At 38.3% G+C, this 18393-nt stretch overlaps 2 protein-coding genes across 3 annotated transcripts in view; one reads left to right on the top strand and one right to left on the bottom strand.

The window, feature by feature from the left end:
* The window catches only part of LOC116617267, a 33632-nt gene that overhangs the window by 8332 nt on the left and 6907 nt on the right, over nt 1-18393 (top strand). The gene's annotated exons all lie outside the window — the stretch shown is intronic.
* LOC5510682 (UDP-GlcNAc:betaGal beta-1,3-N-acetylglucosaminyltransferase 7) lies at nt 7887-12137 on the bottom strand. Of its 2 annotated transcripts, none has more exons than XM_032379834.2 (2): nt 11965-12137; nt 7887-9919 (listed from the first exon to the last, which is right to left on the bottom strand). In XM_032379834.2, exons 1-2 carry the CDS (start codon nt 11981-11983, stop codon nt 8982-8984), a joined length of 957 nt encoding a protein of 318 aa, XP_032235725.2. In that variant the 5' UTR covers nt 11984-12137; the 3' UTR covers nt 7887-8981. The 2 variants fall into 2 exon arrangements, with proteins under 2 accessions (XP_032235725.2, XP_032235724.1); XM_032379833.2 differs by lacking the exon at nt 11965-12137 and adding an exon at nt 10128-10215.

Below are 18393 nucleotides of genomic sequence, written 5' to 3'. Positions count from 1 at the left end.
TAGATTCTAATAAGATAATCTCCGATAATATCACAATATCGAGGGGTCCGGCAGAAGAAAAAAGAGGATTTAAATAGACATCTAGTAGATTCTAATAAGATAATCTCCGATAGTATCACAATATCGAGGGCCCAGCAGAAAGAAGGAGGAGGATTTAAATAGATATCTAGTAGATTCTAATAAGATAATCTCCGATAGTATCACAATATCGAGGGGTCCAGCAGAAGAAAAAAGAGGATTTAAATAGACATCTAGTAGATTCTAATAAGATAGTCTCCGATAATAGCACAATATCGAGGGCCCAGCAGAGGGAAGGAGGGTATCTAAATAGACGTCTAGTAGATTAAATAAGATGATCTCCGAAAATAACACAATATCGAGGGATGAGGAGAGGAGAGGAAAGGGGTCTAACCACTATCTAATAGCATACAATTAGAGGAAAACAATGATAATATAATAATCTCAATATCAGATATCAGTGATAATGTTCGATATAGCGCTATCGCTATCGATCTCTCGGGCTTCGTTTGTTGGCACTGGCGGGCATATCTATTTGTTTCAAAGACTATATGTTGAATCAGTTCTTCTGGAAACAGTATGAGGAAGAAATCCACCGCAAAACAGTCTTCTGGTAGCATAAAAGTGGCACCGGTCCGCTCGCGAAACGCAGAAACTGTCGTCTCCCTCGGTTACTTGGCCAAACTTCTCTCGATTCTCTCTGGAAACTCACATCTTCTTATACGGCGAACTGCCTCCGTCCTCGGCATTTAACCCTTACGTAAGTACTTATTATATAGCCTTTATACCTTCTTTCAATCCTTAAAAGCTGAGGTTTTTTTGTGGACTTACCTTCGTATCCCTTATACATTAACGTTGTCCGGACACAGGCTGTTATCCCGCAGTGATCGTCTCAGCTCCGTGTGACACTGGCTATTGTATTAACTGTCTCGAGAAATCGGTGTGAAGTCTGATTGTTAACTCTTTGTGGACGGGTATTCTGCAGTTGCTCCACACTAAATCTACGAAATTTATGCAAGCACGGTATGCATCCCGCTGAATGCCAATCGGGGTAAACATTCCTGGGGATATTACAGTCACCAATTGCCGAAAATTTTAAAGTAACTGCTGTTTTTGGGTTTGGGGTTTGAAGGAGCCACAAACTATTCAGTAACATGCCTAGAAAGTTTCAATTCAATATCTTTATTACTTTCCATGTTATGAATGATTTTCTACAGTGCTCCCGACCTTTGTTTTTCCGTTACCATAGCAACGAAAGTCAAAACAATGCAATTTTTGGCGTTTTCTCGCAAACCAGCGTGAAGTTGGTTCCTTATTCGCAGTTCCTTGTTCGTCTGTTTCCTTATTCGCTCAGTTCCTTATTCAAAGCTGGGGGGGTACTTACATGATACATTTTAATTCGAGTTGAAACAGTATTTAGGCATTACAGTTTATTCAGAACAAGTCCAACAGCATTTTCGTCGGGTAATTCTGGTTGCTTTCACGTGCTTTGCTGCTAAACGGAGCTGTGAACATGAGACCCTATCTGCTGCAAAAGGATCACAAAAGGATTCACAAATGAATCTAGCAAAAGAGAGGAAATCTACCTCGCATCTAATAAATGTATTTGTATCTTGGGCTTTCTTTCCAAACGCGTTAATATATTTAGAGGAGAAATATTCACGCTTGAATTGACTACGTACGCGTGTAGAAGGAATTTGACCTTGCAAACAAAACCACAATTTGACAGATAGTGCTTGTTGTCAATTAACATCTTGGCTACCAGATAAGGCTATGTAAAACCAATAGATTAGGGCAGAGACACAAATAGGGAACTGTTCCTTATTCAAGTTAGTTTTCGCGAATAAGGAAATGGAATCTCAAAACGTCCGATTTCGTTTTACGACTTATCCGAATAAGGAATAGACTATGAAGAGGATTGTCAGTGTTTCCTTATCATTTCTCAATAAACGAAAGGAAATTTCATAACGCCCGACTTCACACCATTTTACACCATAACCTCACAAATTTTAAATCGACCTCTGCACCACTACCATTTTAACACACACAGACCCATCACGCTAAATTATAAGCCTTATCTACTCCACATCTCCCTCACCACCACTCTTACCTATACACCGTACCAATTTTCTCCCACCAACACAGCCATTAGCCATCTCCATACCACACCATATTATTATTATTTTTTCTTCTTCACCTACCCACCACACACTACCACAACCTATTCTATAGTCCCACTTTATCTTTTCACCACCCTCCACTACCTACTAGTCTAACCTATCCACCTTTTCACCGTAATTACATTACTACCATCTCCACTCTACATTACCTTACTAGCACCCCCCAACATCACCATACCACATGATCACACCCACCTCACTACCACACCACTATAGGCCCCTACGTCTTGGTACGAATACCCAGGTGTTATGAAATACCATTTCCTTATTCGAGAAATGTTTAGAAAACACTAACGACCCTCTTTTTAATCTATTCCTTATTCGGATAAGTAGTTAAAACGAAATCAGGCGTTATGAAATACCATTTCCTTATTCGAAAAATGTTTAGAAAACACTAAAGACTCTCTTCTTAGCAGTTTAGTGTATTCCCTATTTGTATAAGTAGTTAAAACGAAATCAGGTGTTATGAAATACCATTTCCTTATTCGAGAAATGTTTAGAAAACACTAACGACCCTCTTTTTAATGTATTCCTTATTCGGATAGGTAGTTAAAACGAAATCAGGCGTTATAAAATACCGTTTCCTTATTAAAGAAATGTTTTAAAAAATATATAAAAAAACTCTTTTTAATGTATTCCTTATTCGGATAAGTAGTTAAAACGAAATCAGGTGTTATGAAATACCATTTCCTTATTCGAGAAATGTTTAGAAAACACTAACGACCCTCTTTTTAATGTATTCCTTATTCGGATAAGTAGTTAAAACGAAATCAGGCGTTATGAAATACCATTTCCTTATTCGAAAAATGTTTAGAAAACACTAAAGACTCTCTTCTTAGCAGTTTAGTGTATTCCCTATTTGTATAAGTAGTTAAAACGAAATCAGGTGTTATGAAATACCATTTCCTTATTCGAGAAATGTTTAGAAAACACTAACGACCCTCTTTTTAATGTATTCCTTATTCGGATAGGTAGTTAAAACGAAATCAGGCGTTATAAAATACCGTTTCCTTATTAAAGAAATGTTTTAAAAAATATAAAAAAAACCTCTTTTTAATGTATTCCTTATTCGGATAAGTAGTTAAAACGAAATCAGGTGTTATGAAATACCATTTCCTTATTCGAGAAATTTTTAGAAAACACTAACGACCCTCTTTTTAATGTATTCCTTATTCGGATAAGTAGTTAAAACGAAATCAGGTGTTATGAAATACTATTTCCTTATTCGAGAAATGTTTAGAAAACACTAACGACCCTCTTTTTAATGTATTCCTTATTCGGATAAGTAGTTAAAACGAAATCAGGTGTTATGAAATACCATTTCCTTATTCGAGAAATGTTTAGAAAACACTAACGACCCTCTTTTTAATCTATTCCTTATTCGGATAAGTAGTTAAAACGAAATCAGGCGTTATGAAATACCATTTCCTTTTTCGAGAAATGTTTATAAAACACAAACGACCCTCTTTTTAGTCTATTCCTTTTTCGGATAAGTAGTTAAAAAACGAGATCGGGCGTTATGAAATACCATTTCCTTTTCCGAGAAATGTTTAGAAAACACTAACAACCCTCTTTTTAGTCTATTCCTTAGTCGGATAAGTAGTTAAAACGAGATCGGGCGTTATGAAAAACCATTTCCTTTTTTCGAGAAATGTTTAGAAAACAGTAACGAACCTCTTTTTAGTCTATTCCTTATTCGGATAAGTAGTTAAAACGAAATCAGGCGTTATGAAATACCATTTCCTTATTAAAGAAATGTTTTAAAAAATATAAAAAAAACCCCTCTTTTTAGTCTATTCCTTATTCGGATAAGTAGTTAAAACGAGATCGGGAGTTACGAAATACCATTTTCTTTTTCGAGAACTCTTTCCAAAGGAGTCGTTAAAGCGAAATCGGGCGTTATGAAATTTCATTTCCTTTATTGAGAAATGATGAGCAAACACTGACAATCCTCTTTATAGTTTTTTCCTTATTCGGATAAGTCTTAAAACGGGAGATTCCATTTCCTTATTCGCGAAAACTAACTTGAATAAGGAACAGTTCCCTATTCGTGTCACTGCACTAATCTATTTGTTTTGTCAGAGCCTTATCTAGTAGCCAAGGTGTTAATTGACAACAAGCACTATCTGTCAAATTGTGGTTTTGTTAGCAGGGTCAAATTCCTTCTACACGCGTACGTAGTCAAGTAAAGCGTGAATATTTCTCCTCTAAATATATTAAGGGGGGATTACAGTCACATTGCGACCAAAAATTGAGCATTTTTAAAATAAATATTTGAAACCTTTAAAATAAAAGAATAAAGGCATGTTATACATCAATGGAATCATGAAGGCTTTGGCTTTTATTATATACTAATGTCATTAATATATAACTATTTTTGAGTTAATTATTAATGGAGTACTTGAAGTACCACAAAATGGCACCCCTCACTGCCCATTTTTCTAGCGGCTTTGGTTTATTAAATATTCTCAAATCAAAGATTATTTTGAAAAACAAAATGGTAGATTTATACAATGAATGATTTAGATTTCAATTTTTATGATCCAGAATTTAGCAACAGCTCAATAAAAAAATTGAAAAGGCAAAAAAAGGAAGGATTATTTTTTTGGTGAGCAACTGATATTCTAAATCATTCATTGCATAGTAAATACATAATAGAGTTCTCCCTGAAAATATTAGCCAAAAATATCATTTATTAGAGAAGTTATGAGAATGGGCAGTAGTTAACCCAGCGGAAAACCACATTTTGAGAAAATGGCCGTTAAAGTTAAAAATCGTGATCATTTAGCATTAAATGTTCTATACATGTACTTTGTTAGTTATATTTTCTACTTAGAGTGGTCCTGAGTCTATTTACAAGGTCTTCCAGCTAATTTGCTTAAAAAACATGTGTTCTTGGGCTTAAAATCCACCAGCCTCATATGTGGTATCCTCTTTGGCAAGGTGACCATCCTCAATTCTGAGAGTCACTTTCTTGGTGGCTCTTCTGTACTTCTTGTACTTCATTGCATCATACTTTTGGCAGGTATCACACACTCCATAAGTGGTACAAACCTCCTCATGAGCTTTAGAGTCGCCATCAGATACCATACAGTATATCTGTATTCCAGTCCAACATTTTTACTTTTGTCCCATATAATTTTAGCAAATGCTCTTCCCAAGCTAGGACTGGAACCATCATACCCTCCCTGGCATTCATGTGTCTCAGCCCACTTTTCAAAGTCCTCATCAGACAGCTTTTTCTTTTGAATATTGCAGGCGTTGCATTCTTTTGATACAACAGCATAGTCAAGCACCTTCCCTGCTTCAGTGTTGATAGCAAACGCTGCCTCATGTTTAGAGGTAAAGCCTCGTTTGGCTCATTGCCATTGAAACTTACTGAGGCTGACTCGAGTTCATTTTCAGCCAAGTTGTCCTTCAGTTCTCGCTGGTTTTTCTCTGTCTCCTCCTTTACCACAACAAGATGCTGCTCGTATAGCACTGCATCATGTGCAGCCCAAGCATTTGGATGGACAGGAAGTGGCATGTCAAAGATCTCACAGATCCCTGCAAGACCTTCTCTTCCTAGAAAGTTTCAATTCAATTTCTTTATTTCTTTCCGTGTTATGAATGATTTTCTACAGGGCTCTCGACCTTTGTTTTTCCGTTACCATAGCAACGAAAGTCAAAACAACGCAATTTTAGGCGTTTTCTCGCAAGCAAATTAAAACATTCGGTGTCATTCCAATTCGTACACTCCAACAGTCCTCCAGAGAGAGTGTTCCACTCCGATTTTACAAAGAAGCAAGACCTGGTGGTTTGGCAGTTGTGTTCAAAGATCACTAGAACATTATCACTTGCTACACGCTTTCTACACCGAATTATATATCTACGAAAATTATGCCTTAGGGCGATCCGATCGGCTCCAAATGGCGGGTTCGAGCAAACAAAAGAAGTAGAAAGCGATCTGGATTTAAAGGGAAGCCTTCTTGGAAGAAAAAGGCTGAGGATCGCGAGCCAAAGATAGCTTTCGTGTCTGATCCCGATGTGGAAGCGAGCGAAGACGCTCAACTCACTCCTCCCGTCCCCTCGGCATCTAAGAGGAAGCTTCAAGTGTCAGATGATGATGATTCTGGAGAGGAATATGCTTCTGTAGGATCTTCAGAACCAGCAGAAGGTTATCGGCTTGTGTTCATGAAAAGTCTGGCAGAGTTTTTTTAAGGATTCACATCTCTAGCGGCAATGTGAAGGTAAAGCCCACATTTTTTTGTGAACACGTGGCGTGCTATATAACGCTATCGATGAAAAATAAAACAGATAAATCCATGGATTTGAAGAGTATATAAGAAATTGTAGCTACAAATTATATTTTTCTACTCGGTTTTGATTTATTTCGCATCTCTATCTTGTAGGCTCGATTCAGCTGGTTGAGGACAGAAGCACTTGTGTAGCAGTCTGTATTGCCTTTGTGGCACTTGCGGCATGAGCGAGTTTGTTGTGTAATATTGCCAACAGCCACACCCGCCACAATTGTAAAAAAATCTGCTTTGATACCTTGTCCTTTATGGGAGATTGTGGCTCTGACTTAAAAGTCTATAAGCGGTTTCTCCTTTCTATAAGAGACTATAGGTTCATTAAAGATTTTAGCCGTATGAGGCTGAGATCCGTGATAAGTTGCCAGTTTTTTATAAGAATCTTTAGAAGAATCTGTTTAGCCGGGTGGAACCTCATGACAAAATGTTTAGATTCGTTTATTAGATGCCATGTTTGCCTCAAAACGCATTTTGCCTGTCCGTGAATTCAACACTCGCCGTTATGTATGTTGTGAAATCGCGTAACCGTATCTAGAATAAGTTGTGGATTTCGGCTTAGAAGGTGGCAAGTGAGGAATTTGTTCGAACCGTTCCCGAGCGCGCCTCTTGATGCCGCGCATCCTCTGCCCTACACGATTCGCTCCGCAGGGGCGGCACAACCGCGTCTCCGACTGCGTCCCTATGCCGCAGATCCAGCACGGCACGGGGAGGGGGCTGCCCTCACGGAGCCTTTGGAGGTGCACCTTGCAGTAGGTGTCCATGCACCTCTGGCCGCACGTGTTTGCATGGCCGACCTTTAGCCACCCGCAGTAAGGTTTTCCGCACTTCATCCTTCGAACGCTCGGTATACCACAGGACAGACGGGGGTCTAATTGCAAGGTTCCCACCCGTTTCTATGAAAGGACCCAGTCCCGCTGCTGTCGATAGACAGCGGATTAATGATTGCTAACTATTGCTAATTATTTAACTACGCGAAGTGTTCCCGACGTAGATTAGTAAATGCCAATTATTGCTAATTGTTTATCTACGCGAAGTGGTCCCGACGTAGATTAGTAAATGCCAATTATTGCTAATTGTTTATCTATGCGAAACGTGTTTCCATGTCTATGAAATTCCAAAGTCCCCCCGCCCACTCTCAGCTTTGCGAGGTTTACTCCCAGATTGCCGGTATTCCTTTCCTCTATACAAACAAAACGCTTTGGGAGGAAGCAATTATCACTTTTCACTTATCGTGCACAATAATTGTTGACAGCTATGAACTTTTTTCTGCAGCTGTAACCAGTACCAGTAACCAGAATAAAAAAAGTCTTTTAAATAAAAGTTAGCTTTGCGGAAAGGGTTAACTGGGATACCTGTGATATTTCAGGTATATCCACAATTTGTCTTGGCCCCTGTGTTGCGCTGAAAAGAATCAACATTTATTTCTGCCATAAAATACCACCTTTAAATATATGTATAATTTTTACTCTTTGCCTAAATGCTATGTTATAACACTGATTATAACACTGATGAGAAGCACAAACTCTCCTTTTTTTTTTTTTTTGGGGGGGGGGTTAAAATTCTGCCAATTCCTTTAAATAAAAAATTAGAAAACGTTTGCTTTTATGCAGTTTCATCGGTAGCGGGCGAATGTGAAGTACTTAACACTTTCATCACCCTAATAAATTTAACGAGAAAATAAGGCTTCAATAGTAAACCCCCAAAACAGATGTGTCATAATTACACAAATAAATATGTTTATGAAACTCTTAAATTCTTAGATATAACAAACCAAGGTTTATCTTTCAGACAACGTTTTGCTCCAATGCTTTCTAATAATGATGATTTGTATAGTGATTGTCACCTCTACATCAATAAGAGGGCCCCCTGTTTCAATCAAACAAAAATTTCAAAATTTATTCTTGGTAAGATGTGGCGACACTTGGCCACACGGTTTTAAAAACAAAAGCCTATCATTGAAACAAATTTCGAACACTTTTCGAAAAAAAAGCCATCTATTGGCTAATTTTGTAGTACCAAATGATTAATAAGAAATGGAGTTTACGTTAGAGCTTTTAAACAAGCGCCTATGACATATAGGACTTCGCAATTCGAAGCGTTTGAGATTTATTTGTAGTTATCATAGTCGTGATTTGTGTTACGCTAATTGGGTTTCATCACACTCTTTTTTCCATTTATTTTACCTGATTACCATGCCAAACCCGCTATAGATAGACTCCAAGTTTTCATAATTGAAAAAAATAATTTCTTTCTAGGATGAATAAAAATGATTGGTGTAATACAGATTTTTGACTGCTAATTAAGACCATAGAAAACGTATATGTTACTGCGATCGTATGTGTTTGGTAAAACTCTACATGTTATTGCTAGAAAAAATATTTTGAGTTTTGCCTACCATAGTCCGTAGAACAGATCGTCTCTCTAATTGCTTGGGAAAAGTCAGATCTTATTTTAATTGCTTGGTAATTATTACTTTGCTGACTTTTGCCTGCTATATACTGTACAGATCGTACGTGGACAGCACGTCTTGCAACCCTTTATACAGTTTCTGAAGGCAATCGCCCTTTGCAGGATGCTGAACTAAGGTCCAATTACGGAAGACGCAGCTGTCCTCGTACATACGGAAGTTGCCATTTTCCTTCACAGGGACTCCCGCTTTCTTAGCAAGCTCACCCAAGTAGGCATCGTCTATTTTAAGCGGCGCCTGTACATCGTAAAACTCCATGAATTTTCTGACCACATCTGAAGACATCAGTATGCCGCCGCCACTACAATACGGTTCAAAATACGTCTTGTTTAGCTCTTGTTCCGACACAGCGTAACGACCGGACCGGAGAACAGGGCTGAAAATCATGGGATTCCCCATGTACAGGTTACTTCGTGGAGCTGACTTGGCTAAGTACTGTAGCATCGCGTACGGGTTCACGAACACATCATCGTCCGACTTGAGCATGAAATCAAACGGGCAGTAGCGCATCGCCCACTCAAAACCCATTGCTACTTTATAGCTCATATTAAAAAAACCCTCCCTGTACTCGCTCGTAATCAGGTCACCGTAGAGTCTATCTTCAGCTGCCATCAGTCTCATCTCCTCTTGGTTATCGTTAGCGCCTATGAGGAACACTGTTCTCCATCGGGGTGATGGCAAAAAATCCGTACCCCAGGTAAAGCGGATTTCTTTCCTCCTGGCAGCGTTGCCAACATAGCTCGATACTAGGATCAGTAGATTTACTTTAGAGTGGCAGGTCTTACTGGAGATCAGTTTCGTCCTGTGTCTATCATCTTTGTGTCCCAAAGTAAGTTCTTTGACAGTTATGGTGTTCAGAAGACTAAAGTATACAAGTCCAGTAAACAGTGCGAACAGAATAACAAGTCTTGGCCGTGCTCTGCACAGGAGTTGGTAAAGCTTGCGTTTCATCAGAACGGGACCTGAAACAAAATGGAAACACCGAAATCTTAAAGAGTCGTTCTCTTCCTCTTTTTCTCGCGGGATTTCGCGGGATATGTAGATTCAATAGCGTACTTCCCCGGGGTCACGTGTTTAGTTTCTGCGCATGCGTGAATTTGCAGCTGGTCTAAAGGTACGTGGGCTCTAGGAACGAGATAGTGACGCAGCAGCAACACTCAGCTAACATACAGTGAAATGAGGCATCATGGGACACTATTGAACTCATCTGGGAACATCGCTGACACCCTTGGCGGAGGCGGATAGGTCCGATCAGTGGGAAATTCTAGTCACCCGAGTAGAAATGATGCAAATATATTATAAACTGGAAGTTATTAAATAAGCTTTTAAGAAATTATAGTTGCACGTAGTCCCCGGGGTGTTTCCCGCATCCATGGTATCTAAATAGACTTCTAGTAGATGATAATAAGAAAATCTCCGATAATATCACAATATCAAGGGTCCAGCAGAGGGAAGGAGGGTATCTAAATAGATATCTAGTAGATTCTAATAAGATAATCTCCGATAATATCATAATATCGAGGGGTCCAGCAGAAGAAAAAAGAGGATTAAAATAGACATCTAGTAGATGATAATAAGAAAATCTCCGATAAACTCACAATATCAAGGGTCCAGCAGAGGGAAGGAGGGTATCTAAATAGATATCTAAAAGATTCTAATAAGATAATCTCCGATAGTATCATAATATCGAGGGGTAGAGCAGAAGGAAGGAGGGTATCTAAATAGACATCTAGTAGATGATAATAATAAAATCTCCGATAACATCACAATATCGAGGGTCCAGCAGAAAGAAGGAGGAGGATCTAAATAGATATCTAGTAGATTCTAATAAGATAATCTCCGATAATATCACAATATCGAGGGGTCCAGCAGAAGAAAAAAGAGGATTTAAATAGACATCTAGTAGATTCTAATAAGATAATCTCCGATAGTATCACAATATCGAGGGCCCAGCAGAAAGAAGGAGGAGGATTTAAATAGATATCTAGTAGATTCTAATAAGATAATCTCCGATAGTATCACAATATCGAGGGGTCCAGCAGAAGAAAAAAGAGGATTTAAATAGACATCTAGTAGATTCTAATAAGATAGTCTCCGATAATAGCACAATATCGAGGGGTCCAGCAGAAGAAAAAAGAGGATTTAAATAGACATCTAGTAGATTCTAATAAGATAATCTCCGATAATATCACAATATCGAGGGGTCCAGCAGAAGAAAAAAGAGGATTTAAATAGACATCTAGTAGATTCTAATAAGATAATCTCCGATAGTATCACAATATCGAGGGCCCAGCAGAAAGAAGGAGGAGGATTTAAATAGATATCTAGTAGATTCTAATAAGATAATCTCCGATAGTATCACAATATCGAGGGGTCCAGCAGAAGAAAAAAGAGGATTTAAATAGACATCTAGTAGATTCTAATAAGATAGTCTCCGATAATAGCACAATATCGAGGGCCCAGCAGAGGGAAGGAGGGTATCTAAATAGACGTCTAGTAGATTAAATAAGATGATCTCCGAAAATAACACAATATCGAGGGATGAGGAGAGGAGAGGAAAGGGGTCTAACCACTATCTAATAGCATACAATTAGAGGAAAACAATGATAATATAATAATCTCAATATCAGATATCAGTGATAATGTTCGATATAGCGCTATCGCTATCGATCTCTCGGGCTTCGTTTGTTGGCACTGGCGGGCATATCTATTTGTTTCAAAGACTATATGTTGAATCAGTTCTTCTGGAAACAGTATGAGGAAGAAATCCACCGCAAAACAGTCTTCTGGTAGCATAAAAGTGGCACCGGTCCGCTCGCGAAACGCAGAAACTGTCGTCTCCCTCGGTTACTTGGCCAAACTTCTCTCGATTCTCTCTGGAAACTCACATCTTCTTATACGGCGAACTGCCTCCGTCCTCGGCATTTAACCCTTACGTAAGTACTTATTATATAGCCTTTATACCTTCTTTCAATCCTTAAAAGCTGAGGTTTTTTTGTGGACTTACCTTCGTATCTCTTATACATTAACGTTGTCCGGACACAGGCTGTTATCCCGCAGTGATCGTCTCAGCTCCGTGTGACACTGGCTATTGTATTAACTGTCTCGAGAAATCGGTGTGAAGTCTGATTGTTAACTTTTTGTGGACGGTAATTCTGCAGTTGCTCCACACTAAATCTACGAAATTTATGCAAGCACGGTATGCATCCCGCTGAATGCCAATCGGGGTAAACATTCCTGGGGATATTACAGTCACCAATTGCCGAAAAATTTAAAGTAACTGCTGTTTTTGGGTTTTAGGTTTGAAGGAGCCACAAACTATTCAGTAACATGCCTAGAAAGTTTCAATTCAATATCTTTATTACTTTCCATGTTATGAATGATTTTCTACAGTGCTCCCGACCTTTGTTTTTCCGTTACCATAGCAACGAAAGTCAAAACAATGCAATTTTTGGCGTTTTCTCGCAAACCAGCGTGAAGTTGGTTCCTTATTCGCAGTTCCTTGTTCGTCTGTTTCCTTATTCGCTCAGTTCCTTATTCAAAGCTGGGGGGGGTACTTACATGATACATTTTAATTCGAGTTGAAACAGTATTTAGGCATTACAGTTTATTCAGAACAAGTCCAACAGCATTTTCGTCGGGTAATTCTGGTTGCTTTCACGTGCTTTGCTGCTAAACGGAGCTGTGAACATGAGACCCTATCTGCTGCAAAAGGATCACAAAAGGATTCACAAATGAATCTAGCAAAAGAGAGGAAATCTACCTCGCATCTAATAAATGTATTTGTATCTTGGGCTTTCTTTCCAAACGCGTTAATATATTTAGAGGAGAAATATTCACGCTTGAATTGACTACGTACGCGTGTAGAAGGAATTTGACCTTGCAAACAAAACCACAATTTGACAGATAGTGCTTGTTGTCAATTAACATCTTGGCTACCAGATAAGGCTATGTAAAACCAATAGATTAGGGCAGAGACACAAATAGGGAACTGTTCCTTATTCAAGTTAGTTTTCGCGAATAAGGAAATGGAATCTCAAAACGTCCGATTTCGTTTTACGACTTATCCGAATAAGGAATAGACTATGAAGAGGATTGTCAGTGTTTCCTCATCATTTCTCAATAAACGAAAGGAAATTTCATAACGCCCGACTTCACACCATTTTACACCATAACCTCACAAATTTTAAATCGACCTCTGCACCACTACCATTTTAACACACACAGACCCATCACGCTAAATTATAAGCCTTATCTACTCCACATCTCCCTCACCACCACTCTTACCTATACACCGTACCAATTTTCCCCCACCAACACAGCCATTAGCCATCTCCATACCACACCATATTATCATTATTTTTTCTTCTTCACCTACCCACCACACACTACCACAACCTATTCTATAGTCCCACTTTATCTTTCCACCACCCTCCACTACCTACTAGTCTAACCTATCCACCTTTTCACCGTAATTACATTACTACCATCTCCACTCTACATTACCTTACTAGCACCCCCCAACATCACCATACCACATGATCACACCCACCTCACTACCACACCACTATAGGCCCCTACGTCTTGGTACGAATACCCAGGTGTTATGAAATACCATTTCCTTATTCGAGAAATGTTTAGAAAACACTAACGACCCTCTTTTTAATCTATTCCTTATTCGGATAGGTAGTTAAAACGAAATCAGGCGTTATAAAATACCGTTTCCTTATTAAAGAAATGTTTTAAAAAATATAAAAAAAAACTCTTTTTAATGTATTCCTTATTCGAATAAGTAGTTAAAACGAAATCAGGTGTTATGAAATACCATTTCCTTATTCGAGAAATGTTTAGAAAACACTAACGACCCTCTTTTTAATGTATTCCTTATTCGGATAAGTAGTTAAAACGAAATCAGGCGTTATGAAATACCATTTCCTTATTCGAAAAATGTTTAGAAAACACTAAAGACTCTCTTCTTAGCAGTTTAGTGTATTCCCTATTTGTATAAGTAGTTAAAACGAAATCAGGTGTTATGAAATACCATTTCCTTATTCGAGAAATGTTTAGAAAACACTAACGACCCTCTTTTTAATGTATTCCTTATTCGGATAGGTAGTTAAAACGAAATCAGGCGTTATAAAATACCGTTTCCTTATTAAAGAAATGTTTTAAAAAATATAAAAAAAACCTCTTTTTAATGTATTCCTTATTCGGATAAGTAGTTAAAACGAAATCAGGTGTTATGAAATACCATTTCCTTATTCGAGAAATGTTTAGAAAACACTAACGACCCTCTTTTTAATGTATTCCTTATTCGGATAAGTAGTTAAAACGAAATCAGGTGTTATGAAATACCATTTCCTTATTCGAGAAATGTTTAGAAAACACTAACGACCCTCTTTTTAATGTATTCCTTATTCGGATAAGTAGTTAAAACAAAATCAGGCGTTATAAAATACCGTTTCCTTATTAAAGAAATGTTTTAAAAAATATAAAAAAAAACTCTTTTTAATGTATTCCTTATTCGGATAAGTAGTTAAAACGAAATCAGGTGTTATGAAATACTATTTCCTTATTCGAGAAATGTTTAGAAAACACTAACGACCCTCTTTTTAATGTATTCCTTATTCGGATAAGTAGTTAAAACGAAATCAGGTGTTATGAAATACCATTTCCTTATTCGAGAAATGTTTAGAAAACACTAACGACCCTCTTTTTAATCTATTCCTTATTCGGATAAGTAGTTAAAAAGAAATCAGGCGTTATGAAATACCATTTCCTTTTTCGAGAAATGTTTATAAAACACAAACGACCCTCTTTTTAGTCTATTCCTTTTTCGGATAAGTAGTTAAAAAACGAGATCGGGCGTTATGAAATACCATTTCCTTTTCCGAGAAATGTTTAGAAAACACTAACAACCCTCTTTTTAGTCTATTCCTTAGTCGGATAAGTAGTTAAAACGAGATCGGGCGTTATGAAAAACCATTTCCTTTTTTCGAGAAATGTTTAGAAAACAGTAACGAACCTCTTTTTAGTCTATTCCTTATTCGGATAAGTAGTTAAAACGAAATCAGGCGTTATGAAATACCATTTCCTTATTAAAGAAATGTTTTAAAAAATATAAAAAAAAACACCTCTTTTTAGTCTATTCCTTATTCGGATAAGTAGTTAAAACGAGATCGGGAGTTACGAAATACCATTTTCTTTTTCGAGAACTCTTTCCAAAGGAGTCGTTAAAGCGAAATCGGGCGTTATGAAATTTCATTTCCTTTATTGAGAAATGATGAGCAAACACTGACAATCCTCTTTATAGTTTTTTCCTTATTCGGATAAGTCTTAAAACGGGAGATTCCATTTCCTTATTCGCGAAAACTAACTTGAATAAGGAACAGTTCCCTATTCGTGTCACTGCACTAATCTATTTGTTTTGTCAGAGCCTTATCTAGTAGCCAAGGTGTTAATTGACAACAAGCACTATCTGTCAAATTGTGGTTTTGTTAGCAGGGTCAAATTCCTTCTACACGCGTACGTAGTCAAGTAAAGCGTGAATATTTCTCCTCTAAAGATATTAAGGGGGGATTACAGTCACATTGCGACCAAAAATTGAGCATTTTTAAAATAAATATTTGAAACCTTTAAAATAAAAGAATAAAGGCATGTTATACATCAATGGAATCATGAAGGCTTTGGCTTTTATTATATACTAATGTCATTAATATATAACTATTTTTGAGTTAATTATTAATGGAGTACTTGAAGTACCACAAAATGGCACCCCTCACTGCCCATTTTTCTAGCGGCTTTGGTTTATTAAATATTCTCAAATCAAAGATTATTTTGAAAAACAAAATGGTAGATTTATACAATGAATGATTTAGATTTCAATTTTTATGATCCAGAATTTAGCAACAGCTCAATAAAACAATTGAAAAGGCAAAAAAAGGAAGGATTATTTTTTTGGTGAGCAACTGATATTCTAAATCATTCATTGCATAGTAAATACATAATAGAGTTCTCCCTGAAAATATTAGCCAAAAATATCATTTATTAGAGAAGTTATGAGAATGGGCAGTAGTTAACCCAGCGGAAAACCACATTTTGAGAAAATGGCCGTTAAAGTTAAAAATCGTGATCATTTAGCATTAAATGTTCTATACATGTACTTTGTTAGTTATATTTTCTACTTAGAGTGGTCCTGAGTCTATTTACAAGGTCTTCCAGCTAATTTGCTTAAAAAACATGTGTTCTTGGGCTTAAAATCCACCAGCCTCATATGTGGTATCCTCTTTGGCAAGGTGACCATCCTCAATTCTGAGAGTCACTTTCTTGGTGGCTCTTCTGTACTTCTTGTACTTCATTGCATCATACTTTTGGCAGGTATCACACACTCCATAAGTGGTACAAACCTCCTCATGAGCTTTAGAGTCGCCATCAGATACCATACAGTATATCTGTATTCCAGTCCAACATTTTTACTTTTGTCCCATATAATTTTAGCAAATGCTCTTCCCAAGCTAGGACTGGAACCATCATACCCTCCCTGGCATTCATGTGTCTCAGCCCACTTTTCAAAGTCCTCATCAGACAGCTTTTTCTTTTGAATATTGCAGGCGTTGCATTCTTTTGATACAACAGCATAGTCAAGCACCTTCCCTGCTTCAGTGTTGATAGCAAACGCTGCCTCTTGTTTAGAGGTAAAGCCTCGTTTGGCTCATTGCCATTGAAACTTACTGAGGCTGACTCGAGTTCATTTTCAGCCAAGTAGTCCTTCAGTTCTCGCTGGTTTTTCTCTGTCTCCTCCTTTACCACAACAAGATGCTGCTCGTATAGCACTGCATCATGTGCAGCCCAAGCATTGGATGGACAGGAAGTGGCATGTCAAAGATCTCACAGATCCCTGCAAGACCTTCTCTTCCTAGAAAGTTTCAATTCAATTTCTTTATTACTTTCCGTGTTATGAATGATTTTCTACAGGGCTCTCGACCTTTGTTTTTCCGTTACCATAGCAACGAAAGTCAAAACAATGCAATTTTAGGCGTTTTCTCGCAAGCAAATTAAAACATTCGGTGTCATTCCAATTCGTACACTCCAACAGTCCTCCAGAGAGAGTGTTCCACTCCGATTTTACAAAGAAGCAAGGCCTGGTGGTTTGGCAGTTGTGTTCAAAGATCACTAGAACATTATCACTTGCCACACGCTTTCTACACCGAATTATATATCTACGAAAATTATGCCTTAGGGCGATCCGATCGGCTCCAAATGGCGGGTTCGAGCAAACAAAAGAAGTAGAAAGCGATCTGGGTTTAAAGCGAAGCCTTCTTGGAAGAAAAAGGATGAGGATCGCGAGCCACAGATAGCTTTCGTGTCTGATCTCGATGTGGAAGCGAGCGAAGACGCTCAACTCACTCCTCCCGTCCCCTCGGCATCTAAGAGGAAGCTTCAAGTAACAGATGATGATGATTCTGGAGAGGAATATGCTTCTGTAGGATCTTCAGAACCAGCAGAAGGCTATCGGCTTGTGTTCATGAAAAGTCTGGCAGAGTTTTTTAAAGGATTCACATCTCTAGCGGCAATGTGAAGGTTAAAGCCCACAATTTTTTGTGAACACGTGGCGTGCTATATAACGCTATCGATGAAAAATAAAACAGATAAATCCATGGATTTGAAGAGTATATAAGAAATTGTAGCTACAAATTATATTTTTCTACTCGGTTTTGATTTATTTCGCATCTCTATCTTGTAGGCTCGATTCAGCTGGTTGAGGACAGAAGCACTTGTGTAGCAGTCTGTATTGCCTTTGTGACACTTGCGGCATGAGCGAGTTTGTTGTGTAATATTGCCAACAGCCACACCCGCCACAATTGTAAATAAATCTGCTTTGATACCTTGTCCTTTATGGGAGATTGTGGCTCTGACTTAAAAGTCTAAAAGCGGTTTCTCCTTTCTATAAGAGACTATAGGTTCATTAAAGATTTTAGCCGTATGAGGCTGAGATCCGTGATAAGTTGCCAGTTTTTTATAAGAATCTTTAGAAGATTCTGTTTAGCCGGGTGGAACCTCATGACAAAATGTTTAGATTCGTTTATTAGATGCCATGTTTGCCTCAAAACGCATTTTGCCTGTCCGTGAATTCAACACTCGCCGTTATGTATGTTGTGAAATCGCGTAACCGTATCTAGAATAAGTTGTGGATTTCGGCTTAGAAGGTGGCAAGTGAGGAATTTGTTCGAACCGTTCCCGAGCGCGCCTCTTGATGCCGCGCATCCTCTGCCCTACAAGATTCGCTCCGCAGGGGCGGCACAACCGCGTCTCCGACTGCGTCCCTATGCCGCAGATCCAGCACGGCACGGGGAGGGGGCTGCCCTCACGGAGCCTTTGGAGGTGCACCTTGCAGTAGGTGTCCATGCACCTCTGGCCGCCCGTGTTTTCGTGGCCG

This window comes from Nematostella vectensis, chromosome 1 (genome assembly GCF_932526225.1).
Source record: "Nematostella vectensis chromosome 1, jaNemVect1.1, whole genome shotgun sequence".
NCBI lineage: Eukaryota > Metazoa > Cnidaria > Anthozoa > Actiniaria > Edwardsiidae > Nematostella > Nematostella vectensis.
The sequence above is the reverse complement of the archived record's forward strand: the minus strand, read 5'-3'. Positions and strand labels throughout refer to the sequence as shown.

Bases quoted from the DNA above. Each gene is read 5' to 3' on its own strand.
- LOC5510682 (XM_032379833.2), bottom strand. From the start codon at position 10,164: ATGAGTTCAATAGTGTCCCATGATGCCTCATTTCACT. The intron at 9,920-10,127 runs GTATGTTAGCTG...ATTTTGTTTCAG, and splicing joins CCATGATGCCTCATTTCACT to GTCCCGTTCTGATGAAACGC.